Source organism: Gobius niger (genome assembly GCF_951799975.1).
Source record: "Gobius niger genome assembly, chromosome: 5".
NCBI classification, from domain to species: Eukaryota; Metazoa; Chordata; class Actinopteri; order Gobiiformes; family Gobiidae; genus Gobius; species Gobius niger.
The window spans coordinates 9,396,604-9,420,431 of record NC_136856.1 but is presented as its reverse complement, the minus strand read 5'-3'; the positions used below and the strand labels follow the sequence as shown (position 1 = coordinate 9,420,431).

The window sequence follows — 23,828 nt, the reverse complement described above, 5'->3', positions numbered from 1 at the left end:
TAGAAACTTTGTACGTTTCCAGGAAATTATGCAGATTTGCAAAGTTGAATCTGACGCGCTCCCAACATATGCTCGTGGACTCATTGTACAAATACAAAAAGGAGAGATGCCGGATGAAGATTTGGAAATGATGCCGATAATGAATTCTCCAAATATGTCGTGATAACTTTAGTATTAAGGAAATTGCTACAGTACTGGGGAGTTTTGCAGAAGGAAAAAAAAAAGTCCAAACTTCATGATAATTGAAGCCTAATTGTTCACTCTGCAATTAGGCTTCAGTATCCGAGTGAGCCCTGGGTAAGACTTTTTGAGCTTTGTCGCTTTCAGAAACAGAATAGTTTAAATTTAGTGCAGATAAGTGCTGAAGTAAGTGCAGTGATCCTGACACATGGGCTAATTTTTGTTCATGACATTATGCAAATGAGAAGCCTGCAATTTTCTGAAGTGGTATTTAAGAATCACAAAGAGCCACATTTCAATTCCAGCAGTGTAACAAAGCTGTCAAAAGGAAGTCATCTGGACTGACTTATCGAAGAAGCTACTTCAGGGGTCTGTGGTACCTGTGACACCCACCTGGAACCCGTCACAACAAGCCATGACCCAATGACTCAAATAAGTTGATTGATTTCAACTCAATAATTTAAACAAGTTACTTTTTTGACTCTGTTAAACTACATAATATCAAAATAAAGAAGTCCCTTAATCTTCACCTAGATCTGTTGATTAAAGCATTATCAAAATCTGCTAAACAATCAGTCATTTTTGGCAAAGCTGAAACCCACCTATGGGCCCCGACCCACCGGTTGAGAACCTCTGATCTAGAATATAATCTCACAAACACATTTGGATTGTCATTAACATAAACATAACTGACAATAACTAAATGACAGGACTATTCCATTTTGTGTTGTACTAAACTTGTACAACTTTTACATAATATCTGCATTTTTCTTTGAACGACTGAAACAAAAGGCCAATAGTTTTCACTGTTATTCAAATGAAGGTCCACGTATGAGTCTGAATGAGGCGTGTAGTAGCGGGGTGGCAGTGCTGTCAGTTTGGTCTGGTCCCGCTCAGCTCCTGGTGCTGTACAGGTCTGCGTCCTCAGGGTTTGACTGGCCAAAGTCCATAAGAGCAGGGTCAGCTTTGAAACCAGCGCCCCCTGGAGAGGAAACAAAGCAACAACACAGACAACAGTTAAGCCAAAGCAACTGCAGATTAAACAGTCAGAGGCTTGTACAGTAGGACAGGGGGGTCAAACTCATTTTGGGTCGCGGGCTGAAAATAAGCTCCCACGGCGGGTCACGGGCCGCCGATATTAGAGAAAATTTTTCCAATAAATGAAAAATAATAAGCTGTGATTTGGTCAAAGTCGCAACTTGACTGTAGCTTCATTAATAACAACGTCTTCCACTTGTATTGTACTTTACAGGCCTGTGTCACAAGTTTCTCAAAATACTACATAGTCATTATTCATTCACTCCACTCAGTGATGGTAAGCTGTCATTGAAGCCACAGCAGCCCTGGGGCAGACTGTCCATTTACCATGTGGCTTTTATAATGTGTTGTTCATATCCTGAGCTCTTATTATGTCAGTGCCCTCTGCAGGACATGTGTGGAACTCTTTCCTTTAAAAAAAAATTAATGCCCCCTAGTGGCTAGAATGAGCATTTTGGTTATTCTTTAAAAAATAATAACTCCGCACAGGAATGGGCTAGAGACTTACTTTTTTTCTACATACTCTGGAATTTATGCTATACAGGGCAGGGGCCAGATTAAACGTCAAAAAGTTACCTGAAATATGTTTATGCTCAGAGGCGTTTACAGTGAGAGGAAAAAGTGAGTACACCCATTGGATTTTCTTACATTTCTGCCTTAATTGGTCATAAACTGTGGTCTGATCTTAATTAAAATCACAAGAGTGAGTAAACAGTGTCTGCTTAAACTAATACCACCCAAAATTCATCCTGATCGTTGTGCACTTCTATTCTGCAACTACTCACTTATTCCTCACTGTCCTGTAAATGTTTACATGTTATGGCCAATGAACATATGATAATATGTAATCGTTTGGGTGGTATTAGTTTAAGCAGACACTGTTTACTCATTCGTGTGATTTTAATTGAGATCAGACCACATTTATGACCAATTTAGGCAGAAATGTAAGAAACTCCAATGGGTGTACTCACTTTTTCCTCCCACTGTAAACACTATTGAGAGAGGATTTGACATTACAAAGCAAAAGCCATGTTTTGCTACCTTTGCTCGTAGGGGGTGCAGGCTCGTCTGTAGATGAAGGCTCTGGGGCTGTGGTCTCTGGTGCAACAGGAGGAGGCTCTGAAGCAACTACAGGCTCAGCAACTATCTCTGGTTCCACTGCTGTCTCTGTAGAAAAGATCATTTCAATTCAAAGTCTAATATACAGTATTGCCTAATGTGTCCCTTTTTGAACATATGAGGTGTGTGTATCAAAAAAAAGCCAACTTATTTTTCTCGTTTTCACCACAAAAGTACAAAATTGTGTGTATTCTGCCATTATTATGACTTTTTTTGTACCTTTGGCACTTTCTGGCGCAGGCTCTTCTGAGAGAGGTGGGGCTTCTACAGCAGCTGGAGACTCTATTTCTGACTCTACTGATTCAAATAAGTAAAAAAAAATAGGTTGATGCGGGACGTTTAACAACATAAAACACAAAGAAAGACCTCCTAGCCTTTTGTAAAGTGGCAATATAAAGATTATACAGTAAATGTGAGAGATTAAGTCTGAAGCGTTTGAAGTATCGCACCTTTGGGGGTTTCTGAAGCAGTTTCCTCAGATGATGGAGGTGTCGGTGCTAGTAGTGTTAACTCTGGCTCTGGATCGGCTGATTCAACAACTGCTTTGGACAAAAAAAGGCCAAGACTGAGAAAACATGGCACCCTGAGATGCAATAATGACATGTTTTACTGTACGGTTTCATTTTTTGTTTTGATAGAAAGGACACGTTATCAAAACATTTGTGCGGTGCATTGTAATTTAATCATGATGCTGCACCTTTGGGGGTTTCGACTGCCGGTTCTTCTGGAGCTGGAGATACTGGAGCTGCAGTGTCTTCGACGGTGACAGCGACCTCTGGCTCTGCTTCAGCGGATTCAACCACTGCATGGGAATAAAATAACAAAATGCAGGCTTTTGATTGAGAAAAGCTACGATACACATCCAATGGAAGACACGGCTACATCACTGTGCTCAGAAATAGAAGAAAAATGGAAGAACCTTTCTCTGTTTCCAGGGCAGCCCCGTCTGAAGTGGCAGGGGCGGAGGTCTCTACTTCCACAGCAGCAGCTACAGGCTCCACTGTTACTGTTACTATTTCAAAAACACAAAAACAAACACACAGATGAGCACTTTGTTTGGCTTAACCATATACTCAATATGTCATTTTGAGAAATAGACTGTGGCAGGTAAAACTGCAACCCATGGAAAAACAGTGCCATCTAGAGGACGTCACTCAAACTGTTACATGTACATGAAGCAGATTTTTAGTAAAGCTCCTGTAAAAGAACTTTCAAAATGCATTCTTGAGTCCAGTACCTTTCTCAGTATCTACAGCAGGTTCTTCTGTAGCTGGAGGTGGAGGAGCCGTGGTCTCCTCAGTTGAAGCAGGTTGTGTGTCTTCTGGTGGAAGCTCTGAAGCGATGGCCCCTGGTTCAGCTGCTGTTTCTGCAACTGCAAAACAACAGAACAACAACGTGCTCATGGGCTCGGTCGTCGCATTTTGAAGTTTTTTTTAGTTCCATACAGATTATCTCGGTCAGTACTCGTGGTTGGGTTTGGCAACAAAACTCACAGAAAGTAATTTAAACACTTCAAAGTCGTGTTACCTGGGGACTGCTCTGTGGATGCTGCGGCAGGAGGTTCTTCAGCAGCGGGAGAGGCCTCGACGGGAGCAAGCTCTGGTTCTGCACTCGCTGTGGGTTCAGATGAGACAGGCTCAGCTGGGACAGGCTCAGGTGGGATAAGCTCAGATGGGATAAGCTCGGATGGGAAAGGTTCTGATGGAACAGGCTCAGATGGGATAGGCTCGGATGGGACAGGCTCAGATGGAACAGGCTCAGATGGAACAGGCTCAGATGGGATAGGTTCAGATGCGACAGGGTTTAATGAAATAGACTCAGCTGGAGAGGGTTCAGATGGGATAGGCAGAGGTGCGGTAGGCTCAGGCGGGACAGGCTCAGATGGGACAGGCAGAGGTGCTGTAGGCTCAGGTGGAGCAGGCTCAGACAGGGCGGGCTCGGATGGCAGAGATTCAGATTCAGAAGCGGGAGGGTCTGAAGGGGCAGGGTCGGATGAGGGTTCAGGGGTGGACTCTTTGGGCTGCTCACCCTCTGCAGCGGCAGGAAGTTCCTCAGGAAGAGGCGCGGTCTCTGGCGCAACTGAATTCACCACATCTACAACAAAAAGACAGTTGGGTTTCTGCAAATCATTTCCTCTGTAGCTTTAGTACAAAGCATATCTATGAATATCAAAAACATTTCAAAACTAAAAAGGATGAATTACTCAAATAGTGCACTTAATTTTTGTATGAAATTTAAATCCCATTCGTAATACCTCAAATTTAGGTCCAATACATGTTTATTTAATAATAACTTAACCCAAGCTTTGATTTGGCAGAAGACCGTCTCAGTTTCTTTATACTTTATATTATTATTCCGCCCTTACCCCCGACTCACATTGAATAATGAACGGTTCCAGTGCAAACTCCAAGTCATTAAAATCTATGTTTTGATCCTGAAGAGCACCTGACCTTCTTTACAGACTATTCTACCCACTGATGTGATCACTTTGCTCCTCTCAAAATAATTAAAATCACACTAGCCCCGCGCAGTGCAGCCCCGGTCACCGAAGCCGTACGGCGCAACGGAAAGAATCCGCAAGAAGTCTATATTTTTACACTTGGATTGCGCTTTACACGCCTGTTTCTCAAAGAGCTACACTGTCGTCATTATTCATTCACGTCACACTCGGTGGTAGTAAGCTACTGTTGTAGCCACAGCTGCCCTGGGGTGCCCCTCCGACCACCACCACACAGCGCATTAATTCTGCCCTATTGTACATGTTTTTAGTAGCAGGGGAACCCGGAGTACCCAGAGGAAACCTATGCAGACACGGGGAGAACATGTAAACTCCACAAAGAAATGCCCTCCTCCGGCCGGGGATCGAACCCGAGACCTTCTTGCTGTGAAACACGAGCGCTAACCGCTGTGCTACCGTAACTTACTAGTATTTCTTTGTGCACGAAGTTGCCGTTAAATAAAGTCCTATGAACAACTTCCCATTTGGGGTAAAGGAACCAAGCGCAGGTTTCTCTTATTTACCTGCACTCGGGTCTGCAGAGGTCTGTTCCGCTGTCGTCTCAGGAGGTGCTGCAGACTCGGCTGAAGGAGCTGGCTCTTCGGGAGCAGGAGGTTTCTCTTCGGTCTCAGGGACTGGGGAGCTCTGGACGGAGGACCCTGAGGAGGCGTCTGCGGACGGGACAGACTCCACTACGGCAGCAGGCTCTGGAGGAGGCACTTTCTCTGCCTGAAGACAAACAATAGGACATGATGCAAAAAGTACTTGTTTGTTACTTGCGCCACCGGCAAGTCGGCTAAAGAGCTGCTTGAGAGGAATAAACGTTCTCCCGTGTAGAGGGACATGTTTTGATGCTACGCACACAAAACAAGGAACTATTTCAGATTGAAAAAAAAAGCTATATTTTGTGTGTACTTATCTGTAATTGGGTCAATGACGTATAAGGGGTTACAATCATATTTTCAAAAGGTGTTTTCAAGACTGATGGCATGCATATTATCGAGTCTATAATTATGTGTTTAAACCAGTTATGTTTTTTTAATGTATTTGTAGCTTCTCATAAAAATCGTCAGGTGGCGCAACCAAGATTTTTCTAAAATTTAAATAGTTTCCAATAATTTGTACAAAGTCAAATCTTTGTATAAATATACAAGTATATCTTAGACAGCCTTTCTCCTCCTGATATAAAAATAAAACAAGAGGACCACGGACGGAGCCCAAAACAGTTATCGGTCCAGTATCGGATATTTCAAACCGATATCTGATCTTTTTTTTCTAGCATTGACTCTGATAACTTATAACCGTATTGGATCAGTGCATCTCTATAATTGTTGGATGGTAAATTGACATTTTTTGCAGTTGCACCACTTGACAGTCTGGTTGCACCACCTGACATTAGCAACCAATTTTTAAATTATATTGGCTTTTATGTGGACTCTTACATTAGCCTTAGCATTTGAAAGCATGTGCAAACATTTACCTTTAAAACAAAATAAAGACTTTTAGAATAAAATCACATTTTCCAATATTCACATTGGTTGTACCGCCTGAAACACCCGAAAGTGTAGCTCACAGTTTACCTATGAGTCAGAAAAAAGCTATTTTTCCCCTCAATTCTTGATAGAAATGTTCAAACCTTTTCACTCAGCCATTAGGAAAACTTGTTCTTCTGGCTGATGTTATATCCTGTTTGATGGCACTACTTTTATTTGAAAATAAAAGCCCTGTTTTTACGGTTGTGCCACCCTGACATTTTAAGATTACAAATTGTGGGACAAAAGTTTTTTAGTAATCTCAAAAGCTTTAAAACTATTAACACTCAAGAATGACGGCTTATTTGAAAGATATTTAACATAGAATTATGATTTTTGATGAATTCTGGTTATTTGCTCCGACGGTTGCAGCACTTGACATTTTAGGGGTTTGAGGAGTGAAAACATAAAATAATACATATTATTGAAATGTGTTGAAAATGTATTTAAACTGAATAGATTTTGTAGATTAAAATGATACATGTAGTGAATCAATCGAATTAGTTTGAAAAGAAATATAACACTCGTGTCAATGTCCCAATTACCTTACTCTGAAGTAAAGTAATGTACAAAGATAATTTATAAACTTATTTGAGGGAACTTACGCAACAACCACTACTATACAAATACAGCTTCAATAATGTTTTAAAAGCTTTCAATCTAATCTACTTGCAGCATTTCCACCAATTGATTTCAAACCTGCTCACTTGGTTGCTTTTGACATACAACCATACAGTTCCCCCTAATTAATTCATCCATTCACTGTAGGCAAAAAAAAACCTTTCAATTCCAAATGTAAGGCAAGTCTTTTGACGGAAAAAGTCAAAGCGAGAGAGCTACGTTTCTGAGGTAATGTTTATCAAACGTTTTGGAAGAAAACTCGAGGGCAACATTAACCCTTTCCAGTCACCGAATCTTCCAAACTGCAGAAACAGTTTGTTCATAGCGGCCCAAGCTGCGGAAAATGCCAAGTGTCAGAGCTCCTGTATGTGGTTACGTTTCAAAGCCAAAATCTGAATAAAGGAAGTGGTAAGTGGGAGTACGGAGCATGTTAGGGCGTTAAAATGTTTTTGTGCTAATATTAGTCAGGCATAAATGAATAGTTTGAAATCAGAGGGAGTTTTGCATGACTCAGCTCCTCACCGGTGGAAGAGCAGCTTCTTCAGCAGCTGCAGGAGGTTTGGGTGGAGAAGACAATAATGAAGAAACACTCGCACTGGTCCATTGCCCGGCGGCGTAGGCCTTTTTCCCAGCGACCTTTAAAGTAATAAACAAAATCTGTTTCTAATAACCGTGACAATGTAATAGTGAGGTTAATAGATATATTAAATTAGAGCTCAGAAATACCTTTACAATGGCTGCGGCTTGGGCAGGATAACACACCGAGGCTCCAGCAGTCATTAGGCCCATTGGAAGAGCAACCCGACTGAGACGTGACCCTGGGCACCCGGGGGTGGGAGAAGATTTAATTTTCATTTGAAATCTCTATTTGATTCTAACCAGATCTATCAAAATAGTTTTCTATTCACACACAACTGCAACTGCACTGGTATGCAAAGTTTAAAAAGCCAAATTACTTCTAAGACAAAGGTACCAAGTAAGGGACCAGGGTTTACAACTTGCTAATGATGCCTCAACCCACCCTGCATGGGCCTTTTTTGAAGATAAGATAAACTTTACTGTCCCATAGGGAACCAAGCACTTTAAACTAGGCACTTTAAATGTTTGTGTGGACTTTTATTGTACAGCATTTTTACTCTTAAGCTTTTTATGTGGCATTTGTTTGTTTTTATGTTGTGTCCTTTTATGTGTTGACAGTGCGCTTTGAGCTCCATCCCCTTTTTTTCCCCAATGTGTTTTTCTACTGCAAATGGCTAATTAAGTGAATCTGAATCTTATACAGGTAGAGGCAAGTAAAATTGAATGTTTTTAATGCCCCAAGTTATCCAGAGTGATGTTGATTTCTGGAGATATTTTTTTTTTGTAATTCATGCAGTTCTTATATTTGAAGAGTTACGTGGCGCTAGGCTAGTGCAAGGCTAGTGCATTTCTATGGCATCAGCTAGCCTGCATTAAAAACAGTTTGACCCACTCCACAGTTCACCTGAGGCAAATATATCATATATTACTATATTTGAGCAGGATCAGCTTTGTGGTTGTAAGTTACACAGAGCGGAGTGATCTGCTAGAAAATAGTCCAAAATGCGATCATTCATGTGATGCAAGGTCAGTTATATTCCAAAAATGATTCTATCGACAGACATTTATATGGTTTGTCTGGCGTTATAAGTGATTTGCCTCAGGTGCTCTGTGGAGCGGGTCAGACTGTTTTTAATGCAGGCTAGCTGATACCGTGGAAATAACACAAGCCTTGCATAAGCCTAGCGCCACGAAACTCTTCAAATTGTAATAAATTACAAAAAAAATATCTCCAGAAATCAGCGACACTCTGGATAACCAGGAAATGAGGCCCTATGTCAAAAATCCTGAAATATCCCTTTAAGCTCGTGCATGATTTGAGTGCAGGATTCTAGAGGCAGTTGTGGTGAACAGGTCTGAGCTCATTCTACACATTAGGACATGGCTGGTAGGGGGAGGAAAATACTTACTTTTAACATTTTTAAACGTATAGTCCCTTTAAGATTTGCAAAGATTTTATCAGAGGAAAGAGAATTGGACAAAACTGTCAACTTTGTAACAAAAAAATGTGGTCAATTTCAGCCAAAACTGCGACTGAACTCTTTAAGACCATCATGTTAGTATTTTTTGATGAGCTTATACAGTAAAAATCAATGAGCAATGTCACCATTTTCCAATAAATTTAGATTTAATGCCAGTTTGAATCCAATGTAATGCTTTTCAATGACCTGAAGGCCTTGATTTTGGCACAGTTGATTTAATGACGTTTATACCTTGAGCAACACTATTGAATAAGGAGTTAAGCCCAGTTCACTAAACGTGTATGGTAGAATAATGGTTAAAATGCAGTTACCTTTGCGGGCCAGGAACATGCCCAGCAGACCGGCCATTGTGATGGTGCCGAATCTGGGCACAAACTCTGGGGGAGGGTCTTTCAGGTAATAGTACACGTCTATGAAACAGAGCGAACAGCGACATGTAACCTCGCATGGCAAAAAGCAGAAATATGAATACTACAAGCCATGCACAGGAACTACTTTAAAATAAATAAGATCAGTGAATAAACGTTAGGTTTAGTTTTAATATCAATATGTCCAGTATGCCTTTATAAAGAGATTAAATATATGTTTGTAAAGATGGGACTTTAGGCCTATAATTGACTCACCTTGCCCGGTATGGTAACATTTTATAGTTCCCGTTTTTACAGAGACGTACGCCCCCTGCAGGAAAACAGAAGGCATTACATATCAGATTTTATGAAGTGCGTCAACAGCCGTTTCATTCCTCTGAACTATGAGTAACTTTCACATATTCAGAAATGTGGTGAATGCGGGCCCACATTAACACCTGCTCTCATTCTAGTGCAGCTACTGTTTCCTGTTTGGCTCCTGAACTTTTGATAACGCGCACTTGCAGCATGTGGGATTGTTCTGCAGCCGCAGACAAAAGGAACACGTTATCAGGTCAGGAAATCTTCATGCTAAAGCGCATTGGAAATTGACAGTTTTGCAGTTCCTGTGTTATTTCATAGAAAGGCTTTTACATGCAACAAAACATCCTGGAGTGGGAGCACCTCTGAATAGATTTTATTTTATTACTACTTTAAAAGAAATCTAACATAAACAATTAAAGCAGAAACCCCCTGCATATTAGGGCTGCACAATATTGAAGGAACTTGCGATATGACAAACCGCTGTGCAATATCACAATAACGATATTACTGTGATATTTCACTAAACCATTTCAGCAAAACACAAATTGTAAGTAACTAGTTTTTCAGCAAATTGTGTCAAAACATGACATCAAACGCTGCATCAGCACAACAAGACTAAAATTTAACTAAATTAGGAAATGTTTGAGTTTGCAAAAGAAATGTGTTGATCTCAGTATATATGTATATATGTTTTTGTATATACATGTATGTATGTGTGCATGTGTGTGTGTATGTGCGTATGTGTGTGTGTGTGTGTGTATATATATATATATATATATATATATATATATATATATATATATATGGGCTGGGACGATCCACTTTTGTCACGATCCGATACGTATCACGATACTCAGGGGCCGATCCGATAAGCATTGCGATACAGCAAGCAATTATGATAAGTGATATGTTTACCTCAAAATGTGTTAAAAGTCATGTGTCTAAAGTTATAAACCAAATGCCATTTGACATTTACAGAAGTGAAAGTGCATTAACACAAAAACTAACAAAGTGCTGTAACTGTTACGGGTAAACAGCAGTGTGTGTGATAAAAATGCCTCTAAACCCAAGTATTGAAAGTATTGCGAAACTTGATAAAGAATCAATACTTGGTATTGCAGCACAAAGTATTGCGATCCAAGTCCAATTCGATATTTTGTCCCAGCCCTAATATATTGTGCAGCCCTAATGCTAATCATATTTTTCAAAATGTTAACACAAAAAAAAATCCACTTTTTCATTTACTTTAACCAATCTATACATTGAATTCCGCCCGATAAGATTTTTGCTTTACTTATTGTACATAAGACACCTCTTTTTTCTTCTATTTGACTGTCTGTTTTTGCACAACCTCAGTGATCTTATTAAATGCCAAATGTAACAAGTGAATTTCTCCCCTGTGAGATTAATAAAGGATTATCTTATCTTATCATTTCATAAATACCTTCTCTTTTCCACGTTACAAAGTCAAAACCTATATATACAAAACTTAGAACAAGTCCTTGCTTTGTAATTAAGTCCAAATCAAGTCAAAGTGCTATGCTTTGAATTCCAAGTCCTTTCAAGTATTTCTATAATTATTCACTTGTTCACTTGTGTTTGGTGATGCTACAGTTTGGCTGGTTTATGCAGATCACACGACGAGAGGCCTTGGTCATGTGAGTTAAATTACTTGTTCAAAAATAAAAAGTATCAGGTATTTTAAAAGCAGAAGGTGTTCAAGTCGAAACTAAAGTCAAGTCAAGTCATCAAACTAGTGACTCAACTCTGGCTTTGTAAATGTATTGTATAATCCTGAGAGTACTGCATGTAGACACCTTTACAGCCTGGACCACGGGCAATATGGTGTGCCTGGCTGAGGAGAAGCCACTCTCGATGACTCCCGGCTGATGTGGGACGTCCTGAAGCTGAGGCGACGAGTGCAGGGGGTAGTAGACGTTCAACTGCAGAGCAAAAACAGGACTTATTCATGTTTTACTGAATGTTATGACTCTGGTGTTTAACAGTTGTCTTACTCTGTCCTTTGTGACCAGCCCCTCTGTGGGTTGATCGGACACTCTGTACACTCTGATGGAGGCGGCCCCCAGCACTGCCGGGACGGCCACCATCACCACCTACAAAACAGACACGCACACAGCAACACATTAGACAGGGGGGTATAGATACATAACCAACAAGTGCCACCTTAAACCAAGCAAGGACCAAAGGAGGTTAAAACAGGACTAAGTTTAAGATTAAGATTACTACCCTAGAATATAAACAATCCATAGGCCGACATTTGAGACCACTTTGAACCACTGATTCAGAAATAAGACCTGCAACATGTTGTGTAATTCATACAGCATTTCCTCTAGTAATATGAAGTTCAAACAGTCAAAAACAAAACATGACACGCACTGAAAAGCATGTGCAGAGACTCAGATGTGTATGTTAACCCAAAACAACAAGTTCATAAACATACATAAAGACTGACTGACCCTGGTGATAGCTTAATGTGTACAAATAAACAGTGATGCTTTAAGGCCACACATGAATGCAGAGTACCCCCTGCATACACTCAGTAAATAAGAGTGTGAGTGGAGTTGTATACAGCCTGTAGCAGAGTACAGCTTGTACAGCAGACAGCCTGAGCTGCAGTTTTACGGCTTTATACGATGTCAAGCGGATCACGTTTGCGTCAGGGGATCTCGGCCACGTGGCGCTAAGATTCATATGCGCTTTCATTGAGAGGATAATGTTAGATTGAGGGGAAAATGTACAGAAAGAAAAAAGTCATGCATTCACCTTGGCCGCCATGACAGCGCTCCGTCTTCTTTCACGCGCCCTGCGTCACTGAGCCGCAGTGCAACACCGCCCCCTGCTGGACACAACGGGAGCCTGCGCCACTGGAGGCCGGTGATGTCATTGACAGTAGTGAGGTAATGCACCAAGTCTTTCATAAGAATTTAGCACAGCTCACCACGTGAGATCATCTGTTGTGCTAAGAAAACTGCCAGATTTAGCTGTTTTTAACAATGAATCTTAAACAATGGTTGTGCCTTTGACATTCCAGTATGTGAAAGGTAATGTCGAAGGCAAATGAGGGTCAACTTAGAGTTATGGTTTTCTTTGTCACCAAGTCAAAGTGATGAAAAGAGTGCCTCTGCCTACCCTCTATTGTTTATTGTTTATTAATGGATCCCCACTAGTCTTTATCATATAATAGTAAAGACTACTTTTCCTGGGGTCCATGAAAATGCTACATTTAAAATTTACAAAACATCATTACATGTACAAATACATTGTTAAAAATCCTTAAAAATCCCGTTCCTGAACACCACCAGAACATGCTAATACAATATTACAATATACCTAATCTGGGATATTGTTTTTCACTACATTATGTCCCATAATTTAGGACATGTTTTTTTTTACCATTCTTTTAAAACAGCTTTTGAACACTAAGGCTGTTACAGAATAAGGGAGCTTGTTCCACAGAACCATCGCTCTGTACAGAACAGTTCTCTTCAGAGCATTTGTCCTTGGCTGTGGAGGTGCAAAATGGCACCGTGAAGCCTGACGAGTATTTAAACTGTGCCTTTCACTGGTCAGCCGTAGTTGGGAGAACAGACCTAAGGGTTTTTGAAGAGTGTAAACATTTTTGCAGAACACTATAAGACTGCAGGCCACTCTTTCTCTATGGCAAGTCTCGACCCACTTCACATGCACTTACAGTGGCTGCATGCATCCATATATGTATAACAGCTGTGTAAAACATGAGGACAGATTATAAGTCTTTGTAGTTTATAAGAGGCAACACATTGATCATTGTAAATCTTCTCTTTGATCTTAATACAACTTGAAACAGTTCCCAAATTTCTCACGGGCCTAAGACAAATAGCGTATAATGATAATTTTAATGAAAAAAAGAAGTTAAATCAACCATGTCTCGTAGTGCAGAGGATTCAGTTTATTGAAGTCAAAGTTTAACAACTTAGGTTTACAATCTGTATTTTTTGTAATATATATTCATATATATGAAACCAAAAAAGGCTACTTTAGGAAGAATAAATGTCATTTTCTTTCTTTTTTCAATATCATCTTTAGTCAGTTAATGTACAGAATAACAGTAAGCTAATATAATCCTTGAAAAAGAGCAATATGTTCCTTTTTTAATGTCGCAGTGCAACTTACATCTTCACACCTGTGCAATGTACCATGAGGTGTTCACCCCTGAAATAACACACAGTGGAGTCTCCCTTTGGGTCAGACCTGCACACGCCAACGTCCGGGAGGGTTTTACACAGTCTGTGCCGAAAAACAAAACTCGCACGAAACAAAAGACCCACGGGACACATGAAAACAGAGAGAGGTCTACACTCGTCCACAGCGGAGCGTGGAGAAATGTTATCGTCTGGATGTTGGGAGGCACAGGGAAAGTGCTTGCATCGATAAGTTTCTTTCAAATAAACCGTTCCAGACAACATTCGGGGCGCGTTTGATTTCAACAGTGATATGGTGGAAAACTGGACACAGGTTTTTACAAAATACACTCAGAAATGAAGAAAGAAACGCGTGATGCTGGATGGAGTGAGTGCTACACATGTCTCTGGTCTTAGACACTAGGGGGCACCATTGAGTCCTTGGCCTGGCAGCACAGACGAGGCTGGTCATCTGAGTTTCACAGACATTGCAGACCATTGTAGTGTGGCAGTGTTGCTTCCCAGTATTAGCCTATAAAGGATAATAGAGGTAACGTTTTCTTCTTACACAACACAAACCTATACCTTTGCAAAGATAAAATACTGACTCTCAAACTGTGGGGTTGGCGTCTATTTTTCCAGAACATTATTATTATTTTCCTGTTTTGCCCTGTCAAAATTGATCATTTATTAAACATTAACCATAATCTGGCCATGTAAAATATTAAGCCCTCAATTTAAACGTGAGTTAGTTGAAAACACGGTAATATGAAAGGCTAACCGGGATAGAGGGTTCCACATTCGACAGTTCTGTTTTCATATTACTGACCATGTTGGCACGGTGGCACAGTGGTTAGCGCTTAACACTTCACAGCAAACTTTCCGGAATTTGGAGCTGATGGATAATCTATTTATGGAGTTCTCCCTGTGTCTGTGAAGGTCTCCTCCATGTGCTCAGGTTTCCTCTGCCACTAAAAACATGCACAATAGATCAATCCTCGAGGCAGGTGATTCTGACCATTAGCCTGACTCAACATTTACGTAATTTTTCATTTGACATTTATTTAACCAGGTGTTGTAGATGAGAACCAGTTCAAGGACAAATTTCCCAATGGGGATAATCAAGTAAACCTTCACCCTAAGTGTTTGCCATGTTTCCTTCAAAGTGGTGCCTACAGTGCGGCCCTCAGATCAATTTTTGGTGTCTCTCTCTTCTTGTTGCATTGGCTCACATTGCCAGAAATTGTACTTTTTACTGCAAGCTTAATCATGCATATGATTAGAACCTCAAAATGTAGCACTTCATTGTGAGACAGAGCTGGCATAATGGTTCTCAGCCTAATTAAAGGTGCAAGGAAAGGTTTGAACCTCACTTAGATGTAAAACCCATGTGTGGCCCGGCACATTGCTGGGTTGCAGGTGACATCACAGCGTTCTAAAGGCTCATTATAATGAGGAAAAATGATTTTGTTCTTGAGGAAATGTTTGGTCTTGTACAAAACGATCATGGACCCAGTGACTGATATTAATGATCATTTTTGTAATTCATACATTTTCTTTTGAGGTACGACTTGTGAAAGTGTAACGCTGTTAACAGGAAAAACTGGCTCCTCCCCCACTGGGTCTGGTGACATCATCATATTCTAGAACCTGCAACCTGCGGCCCTCGACAGAGGCGGGTAGTACTCAGTTACATTTACTTAAAGGGACACTGCGTAACATTTTGGACTATGTTGACATCAATACAAAACATGTTCCTCATGACCAGCTCTGCACAGAAAAGTCTATCACTGCAGTGGACCTAACCTGCTCAAATCTTATATTCTGCTGACTTTAGTCCACATCGCCATGGAGACGAACTGGTAAAGTTACAGTCATGTCCGAGCCGCTCGCAGCAAAAGCTCATGTTTGTTTGTACATTTATGAGGTATTTTTCAATGATGAAAATATCTGTCAGGAAATAAATGCTAGTATTTCTACTTCATTTATTGGGTAAAATTCTACGCAGTGTGGCTTTGAGTACATGTACTTGAGTAACTTTTTGAAGAAACTGCACTTCTTACAAAGGTTATCATACAGTAATTTTTACTCTTACTTGAGTAAAATGATATTGAAGTAAAAATAATTGTTACGTTGTCCACTGTGAGTAAATATTTAACGGCAAATGCTTCATGTTGATCAATTAAATGGATGTAGTTCGCCCCGTGCTCCTTGTTCTGTAGAATTATTTAGTTTTTTCTGTATTTTCTGCCATTTTCTTGGAATTTTCTTTGTGAATATCTCGATTTCCACATTATTTTATGTTTTGTTTGACACAATTTATGGCATCATTGAAAATAAATCAATACAAATTTGCTCAAGCAGTTACTCACTTACTCACAGTACTCAAGTATCATTTTCTCCAAGTACTTTTTTTTTTTTTACTTGAGTACGTTTTACTTGTACTTGAGTAAAATCCTTTCAAAGTAACATTACTCTTACTGGCCCTCGATGAAAAAAGTTTATACACCCTTTTGTCAGAGTAATCTTAAAGGGGATGCAAGTTAGCCATTTTATACTCACTACTGCCACCTCAGGTCATACATGTAACTCCAGCTTCTATATTAAGCTCGTGCATGACGGCACTTCAGACCGGAATTAACACCTTTTTGAGTGATTTTAGAGACTTTTGAGTTTTGTTGTGAACAGGTCTGGGTTCATTCTACACATTAGGACATTGTTGGAACATGTAGGGGGAGGAAAATACATAATTTTGACATTTTTAAACTCTGTATAGTCCCTTGCACAGTCCAGATGCTAACCACTTTACAGCTGTGCCAACATTTCCAAAACTACCGGTCTGATTGTATTATGTAAAGCAGTCAACTGGACCAGATTGCTTTCGTTAATCCAAAACAACCCAGTTTAGTTGATGACTTTTGCTGAGACTTTCGCTTTGGCCTCCGTGTCGCCCTGATACTGGGAAGCAACGCACCGCCCTCGGTTAATGTACAGTGTGTGTCTTGTAACATCAAACGAAAAGGAAATTATGACCAGAAACGAAACATAAAGTCATTTCTAACGTAGCATTTTTCATGCGCTACACTTTTCTTGCAAATGTCAGAGGAAATTTAAGGGGCGGGGGGGGGGGGGGATCTCTACAACTGTTCCACAAATATTACCCTGTCCAAATTCTGTCATTTCTCATGCAACATATCACCAGGAGGTTTTTTTTTTCTTCTTCTTCTTTTGTAGATCTTTTTTTTTTTCTCAGTCTTTCCAAGATGTAAACCAATAGAAACTGCAAAAGTGATCGGTGGTTTGGTATCTCCTATAGATTGACGAAACGTACTAACACCCTGCATCGGAGTGATAGGGGGGCGGGGTCGGGGCACTGCAAAAATCTTGGCATAGAATACATACTTTACAATATATCTATCGCACAAAACGTAAATAGATCTTTATATATTCTCCTATGTTTAAATATATTTGTAGACTGTACACAAATCGTTAGAAAATGGATGGATGAAAAGCAAATGCGTTTACCTGATATTTTGGAAAATGTTTTTTCTGGAGATGAGACTTTTAGATCGACCCTGTGACGCGGCTGATGAGATTAGACGTACTGTATATAGAAAGTGCATTCATTGTAGTGAGTGACTTCTTCAACGAGCACACAACGACACACACTCTCTCGCCTCGCATTCACAGTCCCAAAGGGATAGTTCGACGTCTTACTGAGTGGATGAAGCGGCTTTTACTTGTTGATGTTTTGGAGAGAACTCGGAGGAGGATTGTCAGTGCAAACCTAAGAACAGTGACGTGGGAGCTTAGGTTTTAGGGCTCACTGTTGGAAGATTGTGTGCAATTGTGAACAGATTTGCAATTTATATTCGGTTCACAGTGTGTTCACAAGTCAAACCCAACGTTTTTCTTCAGGTCTATATAACAGTTTTATACATAAGAATTGTTGTTTGGTATTTTGTTTAATTATGTGAGTAGTAAATACCCCAAAAATATAGTTCAACATACACAATTCCTGTAAATTTCTGTTTTTCAGCTATACATCGCACCTTATTCCGCCCCGCCCACTTTTGGTTCTTTTGGCCTTGTCTCGGCACTTCTGTTGTATTGACATTTCCGGTAGAGCGTGAAAGTTAACTTTGTTTTCGTGTAGCAACTGATTTTATGTGGACTTCTCCAGTCCCGTGTTAACTGATAGGAGAAAAGGGGCGGGCACAGTTCATGGTGGCGCCCATTCGGAACGTCCATGGTGAATAGGTTGCGTTCATGTTACATCACAACATTCTAAAGAGCCTATTGCTGGGTTTCAGGTGACAACACAGCGTTCTAAAGGCCTATAATATTATATAGAGGTAAAAATGTTTTGTTTTGAAGGATATTTTTGGTCTTGTACAGAGAGATCATGGACCCACTGACTGATATTAACGATCATTTTTGTAATTCATACATTTTCTTTTTAGATAGGACTTGTGTAATGCTGTTAATAGGAAAAACTGGCTCCTCCCCCACTGGGTCCGGTGACATTATCACATTCTAGCACCTGAAAACAACCAATAGAGTTGTATTGGTTGTTTCCCTCCAACTGAAATAGAATTCTAGAACATGAACGCAACTATTGACTTTTTAAGACACAAGACAAAAGAACTTGTTATTGTCAATTCCCAAGAAACTGAAATATCCTTAGTCTCAGTCATTCCCAAAGTCCGGGACATCGAGCCAAGAAGCAACAGCTAGCAATAAATATACACTACAAAAAGTAATGAACTAGATTGGTTTAAATGTCTCTAATTTAGCGCAATAATACGATTTGAGTTGTTTTGACTTGTTAAGATGTACTTGGATTATTTCACTTTCAATACATTTCATCTTTATTTCATTCATTCATATGTCATTTTCTTTGCCAATGGGATAAGACCAATTTTCTGGCAGTTTTACTTTCTTATTTCAGGTAAGATTACCTTAAAACCAGTCTGAAATGTCAACCAACAGGCAAAGAAATCTTGGATCGATCAGGAAATAAGTCTGTGTGAGTGAAAACTGCTCAAAACAGGATACAATTCCTCAATTCAAGGCATTTAGGCCAATGATTGATATCCACTTTTTGTAGTGTAGGCTAAATACTGGTTTAAAGTAGTCCAGTTTAGCAAATAAATCTATTTTTCCATTCAAAATCATTTCCCCCCCCCAATGAACTTGTTTTGGGGGCCACAGTGTAGTTCCTCTGAGGCTCACCAGGGGGCCCCAGACCCCACTATGGGACCCACTGCCTTGGGGGATATTGGGGGAATGGTTGGTGGGCACAGCTCGAACCCACATATCCAAATCTGTCAAAAGGATAAATGCACAGATTTATTGTGTTTATGGCAATTCAATTAATCAGACTGTCGTACATTTACTTTATTCAATTGAGTCAATTCTTGCAGCTCCTTTTGGCTTTAGTGCTAGACGACATATCGGTTTGCTGGTAGATATTTATTTTCTGTGTGCGTTTTTTAGCACAATAAATAAATAAATATACAATGAGGCTTAGTAAAGCTTATCTCCCTTAGTAACAAGTATTCACAGTATTACCTTGACATCCGAGTGGCATTTTTGGCACATATTTTTTTTTAGTTAATGCGTGTTAACCTTGTATTGTAATGATTTTTGGCCATACATACAATCAGGATACACTGACAACGCCCCCCCCCCTCCTCTCGATATCGACTGTATCTGCGCCGCTTTGCTTTTCCAATCCTCATAATTAATCCAAACTATCCCTTTGGTTTTTAAAAAATGAAATGTTTTTGCACGCACTCGTCAAACAACACACACTCGCTCTTCCCTCCGCTACCTCTAGAAGCAGATCACAGTGGTAGTGGGAAAAAAAACAAAAACTGCAAACATTTGTACATCAGTATTCACATATACACACAGAGTTAAGAGTAGTAGAGAAGAGGTCCGGATCTAAGCGTAAAATATAGGAAAATAGATAAGAGGAAAAGGTGAAGTGTACAGTAGTCATTGCATTCAATCCTTCACAGTAAAATGCACCGAAGAAGCGAAGGTTTTTGCTCCGTCTGTGCGTGTGGCATTTTAGCTACCTTTCCTCAGGTCTTACACGACATACTCGGCACAATCCAGTCAATTCAGGCTATAGTATATAACAGTGAGGTCCCTAAAGTAACAAGATGCAATGCGGAACAAAATAAATGTACAATATAGAAAGGAGGAGGAAGCGGGGGAGAGTTGGTGGCTCTGGGTGCAAAGTTCGTCAGTACAAAAAGTACAGTGCTATGGTGAAAAGGTTTATCTCCTCCGTATTGCTGCTACATAGCTCCCCCTACCTCCTGAAATCATAAAAACAGCAAAAACATAAAACCCACACGAAGAGAGAAAAAGAAAACCGTGTTAAGAAAAAGTCAATTTTTTTTTTCTTTTTTTTTTTTTTTTTTAAGTTTGCCTGACAAGCGAGGAGTTTATGCTGAGATACATCGACAAAAGGAAGAGTAATGCTTTCTGTTCAGGCATGCAATAGGCACCCTGTGGGGGTCCTCGGGATTATCAAAAGTTTAGTACATCTCTCAAGTCCCCGCGCGCTCGTATTTACACATCTTACAGTAGATATTCTCTGTGAGGTGCATGCTTAAGATTCAGATGGGACCAGGGATTTGTGTGTTGACGGTACAGCACTGTGGAAAACAGTACGCCCCCCCTTTTCTGTATATTTTTGGGAAAGATCGCCACTGTCTTCGGGTAAATGTGAAGTCTTCCTAAAGGCCTACGCAGATCTGTACTTTGTCATATAAAGGGGAAGAGTGGGGCGCTTTCCTGAACTAGTACTCTACTAAAGGGAAGGGAAAGTCAATTCAAAAATACAAAAACTGAAGGTGTTAAATTAAAATGCCGGTTTCAGCCTCCTAAACTTTTTCACATTTTTCAACACTGCAACAATAGTAGCTCAGTTGGCGTCGAATTTAGACCCATAATCTATAATCTTTCTTTATTTTGTCTAATATTATAAACAATTCAGCCAAAACCTATGACTGAGAAGTGAGTAATCCAGAAAGGCCCAGACACTTCCTTTTTTTTCTTTTCTTTTTTTTGTTCCTTTCTCCACAGCGCTGTACACTTATGATGGATCAGTCTTGTCTCCTCCGGTTACACGTGCGTCTCGATGAAGGAGTGCGTGTGGGTCATGAGGGGCGCCCCCAGTGGCGAGAGGTCGTCCTGCCCGTTGGATCCGGGGCTGAGTTGGCAGATGTCCGAGAAGAGGTCGCTGTGCCACTGTTTCCACTCTCTGAACGACTGGGAGCACAGTGTGGGGTCCTCCAGCAGCGCACAGATCACCGCCAGCTCGGACTCTTTGGCCTGAAGGAGCGACACAGGGACAGGAGAGGGATTAGGAGGAAGGATGGCTTTTATACTGTGTTGAAAAAGGGTGTTGGACAAAGGTGGAGAACTCTAGATGGTGTGACTTAAAGGAACAGGCCACCGTTTTACACAATGAGATATGTTCTTACCTGAGCTTAGACGAGTTGATACGTACCTGTCTGGTCTTTGTGCGTGCCCTCAGTCATGCAAAACAACCAAAGATATTGTTAGCATTTGGCCTCTCCCAGTATATTCCTATAGCTCCAAATGGGGTGAAGTTAGAAGCGACCAAGCTTTTCCACGGGACCAGACAGGTACGTATCAACTCGTCTAAGCTCAAGTAAGAACATATCACAGTGTGGAAAAACGGTGGCCTGTTCCTTTAAACATGTGTCTTTGTAAACATTCATCATCATCTTGAATTACAAAATAAAAGCACACATTTAGGCACATATTTCTGTCAGCATCATCCATTCTTACATATAACGTTTTTATTGTTATGGAAGCCATTTTCAGTATCAAATTGATACAATATTTAGTTTTTCCTATCAGATCCACATAGTCACCGCCTTTGCTCTGCCTGATCATGTCAGATCTCGAAAGCTCAGCAGGAAGGGCCTGGCAGGTACTTGGATGGGAGACCGTTTGTTAACACCAGGAAGCCTGGGTGAATGTAGTGTGTGAGTGAGTGGTTGGTGGGGGTCGCAGAGGCCGCATAGCCTCGCTTCTGTCAGTCTACCCCAGGGTAGCAGTGGCTACCAGTGTTAATTTCGTCAACTAAAATATTTAGTCTCAATTTTAGTCAAAGTGATATTTTTGTGACTAAAATTGGACTAAAACTAAATTAAAAGTTTCTCATGAGACTAAAACTATGACTAAAATGTCCAGATATTTTAGTCGACTAAAATAAGACTAAATAAAAATGAAAAGGAGAGACTAAAATCATCCAAACTTCTATTGACCGTCTGAAAGAACCTCATATCATTTAAATTCACTGTCAAATGAACAGGTTTGTGCTTTGTTCATGTGGAGCAGCTCCATTAAGTCGAGGACCTGGATTAAATATGATTTTAATGAATATTATAAATGCAAAGTTGACTAAATTAGTCTTAAATTTAGTCGACTAAATTGACATGCAATTTTAGTCGACTAAAACTAGACTAAAATTTAAAAGTTTTTTTTTATTAAATCTCGACTAAAATTAAATTACATTTAGTCAAAAGACTAAGACTAAAACTAAAATAAAATATGTTGTCAAAATTAACACTGGTGGCTACAATACTAGTTTACCATCACCAAGTATGGAGTCGATGAGTAATGCAATGCGCTATATAAAACCAAAGCATTATCATTATTATTATTTCATCACTTTGTTGTGTAAATGGTTTGAAAAGCACCTATATTTAAGTGCTGACTTGACTTGTGAGGTTTGTAATGTGAGCATTAATCTCTATAGGTTTATTTGTGTAATGTAGGATAAGAGTGAACGTTGTAAACTCCGAAGATCCCCCCTAACTAAATTAAATGATCTATTTTAACTTTTGGCATTTTGAGTCAAAATCACAATTTGACGGGTTGTAAAAGTTTTTTGTTGGAATTTATCATAAATAAAACCTCTGAATCCTAAAGTTTGGTTCACTGCAAAACTGGTAAATGCATGTGATTCTGAGATATTGCAATATTCATCCCAAACCGTGCCGCCCTGTTTTTGGCACACGCTGCCTTTGACATTTGACATGTGTTCACACGTCTCTCGTTACCTTCAGCGTACTCCTCAGGGCCCGCACTCGGTGCAGCCTGTCGTTGAGCAGAGGGTCCCGCACTCTGTGGGTGAAGCAGCGCCTCAGGTCCTGTCTGCTGGTGGGACGGGGTTCTCCCAGAGCAGTGACGTTGGCCTGTTCCAAAGCTCTGTACAGCTGCTCCAAACCGTCCAGAGCCTCCATTGGGTCCCGGCCGTCCGAAACCCTTCGCTCCCTCCCCTCAGACACCCGCCTCTCTCGGCTCTCCACTCGCAGCTCACGCAGGTCTGAGGCGGGGGCGATGGGGAAGATATCTGTCCATGTGGGGGACAGCACTTTGGTTATACAGCAGAACATTTAATCTACTACTTCAATCAATCAATCAATCAATCAATCAATCAATCAATCAATCAATCAATCAATCAATCAATCAATCAATCAATCAATCAATCAATGACTCAAGTAAAAATCTTCTGGTTATTGTGAATTATTTATTATTATTAGTTATTTTAAAGAAACGCAAGAGAGACCATCATTATAAGTTAAAGGGGCTGGATGTAAGTTGGTCATTTTATACTCACTACTGCCACCTCAGGTCAGACGTGTAACTGCACCTTCTATATTAAGCTCGTGCACGACAGCAATTCGGACCCGAATTAACAACTTTTTGAGTGACAGTGCAGGATTTTAGAGGCAGTTGTGGTGAACAGGTCTGAGCTCATTCTACACATCAGGTCATTGTTGGAACATGTAGGGGGAGGAAAATACATCATTTTGACATTTTTACACTCCGTATAGTCTCTTTAACTAAGCTTTGTTGTTGAATTTAAGTTT

The 23,828-nt window shown here is 40.2% G+C and overlaps 2 protein-coding genes across 7 annotated transcripts in view; both read right to left on the bottom strand.

The window, feature by feature from the left end:
- Window positions 1-954: 954 nt before the first annotated feature.
- Window positions 955-12,605, bottom strand: apool (apolipoprotein O-like). 2 transcript variants are annotated; one of them, XM_079556234.1, is made up of 16 exons: window positions 12,503-12,605; window positions 11,734-11,832; window positions 11,536-11,661; window positions 9,671-9,725; window positions 9,359-9,457; window positions 7,714-7,805; window positions 7,510-7,623; window positions 5,359-5,563; window positions 4,366-4,431; window positions 3,865-3,951; window positions 3,575-3,703; window positions 3,035-3,139; window positions 2,787-2,876; window positions 2,557-2,634; window positions 2,260-2,385; window positions 955-1,162 (listed from the first exon to the last, which is right to left on the bottom strand). In XM_079556234.1, exons 1-16 carry the CDS (start codon window positions 12,512-12,514, stop codon window positions 1,074-1,076), a joined length of 1,572 nt encoding a protein of 523 aa, XP_079412360.1. In that variant the 5' UTR covers window positions 12,515-12,605; the 3' UTR covers window positions 955-1,073. The 2 variants fall into 2 exon arrangements, with proteins under 2 accessions (XP_079412360.1, XP_079412361.1); XM_079556235.1 differs by having other exon boundaries at window positions 2,557-2,631; window positions 12,503-12,604.
- Window positions 12,606-20,877: 8,272 nt separating this feature from the next.
- LOC306962846 (connector enhancer of kinase suppressor of ras 2) overlaps window positions 20,878-23,828 on the bottom strand; it is a 143,870-nt gene continuing 140,919 nt past the window's right edge. For all 5 annotated transcript variants that reach the window (XM_079556182.1, XM_079556181.1, XM_079556185.1 and 2 more), the window contains 2 exons: window positions 23,016-23,308; window positions 20,878-21,252 (listed from right to left, as the gene is read on the bottom strand). In XM_079556182.1, the coding sequence (XP_079412308.1) occupies window positions 21,043-21,252; window positions 23,016-23,308 (503 nt within the window). In that variant the 3' untranslated portion in view covers window positions 20,878-21,042. The remainder of the gene's footprint in view (window positions 21,253-23,015; window positions 23,309-23,828) is intronic.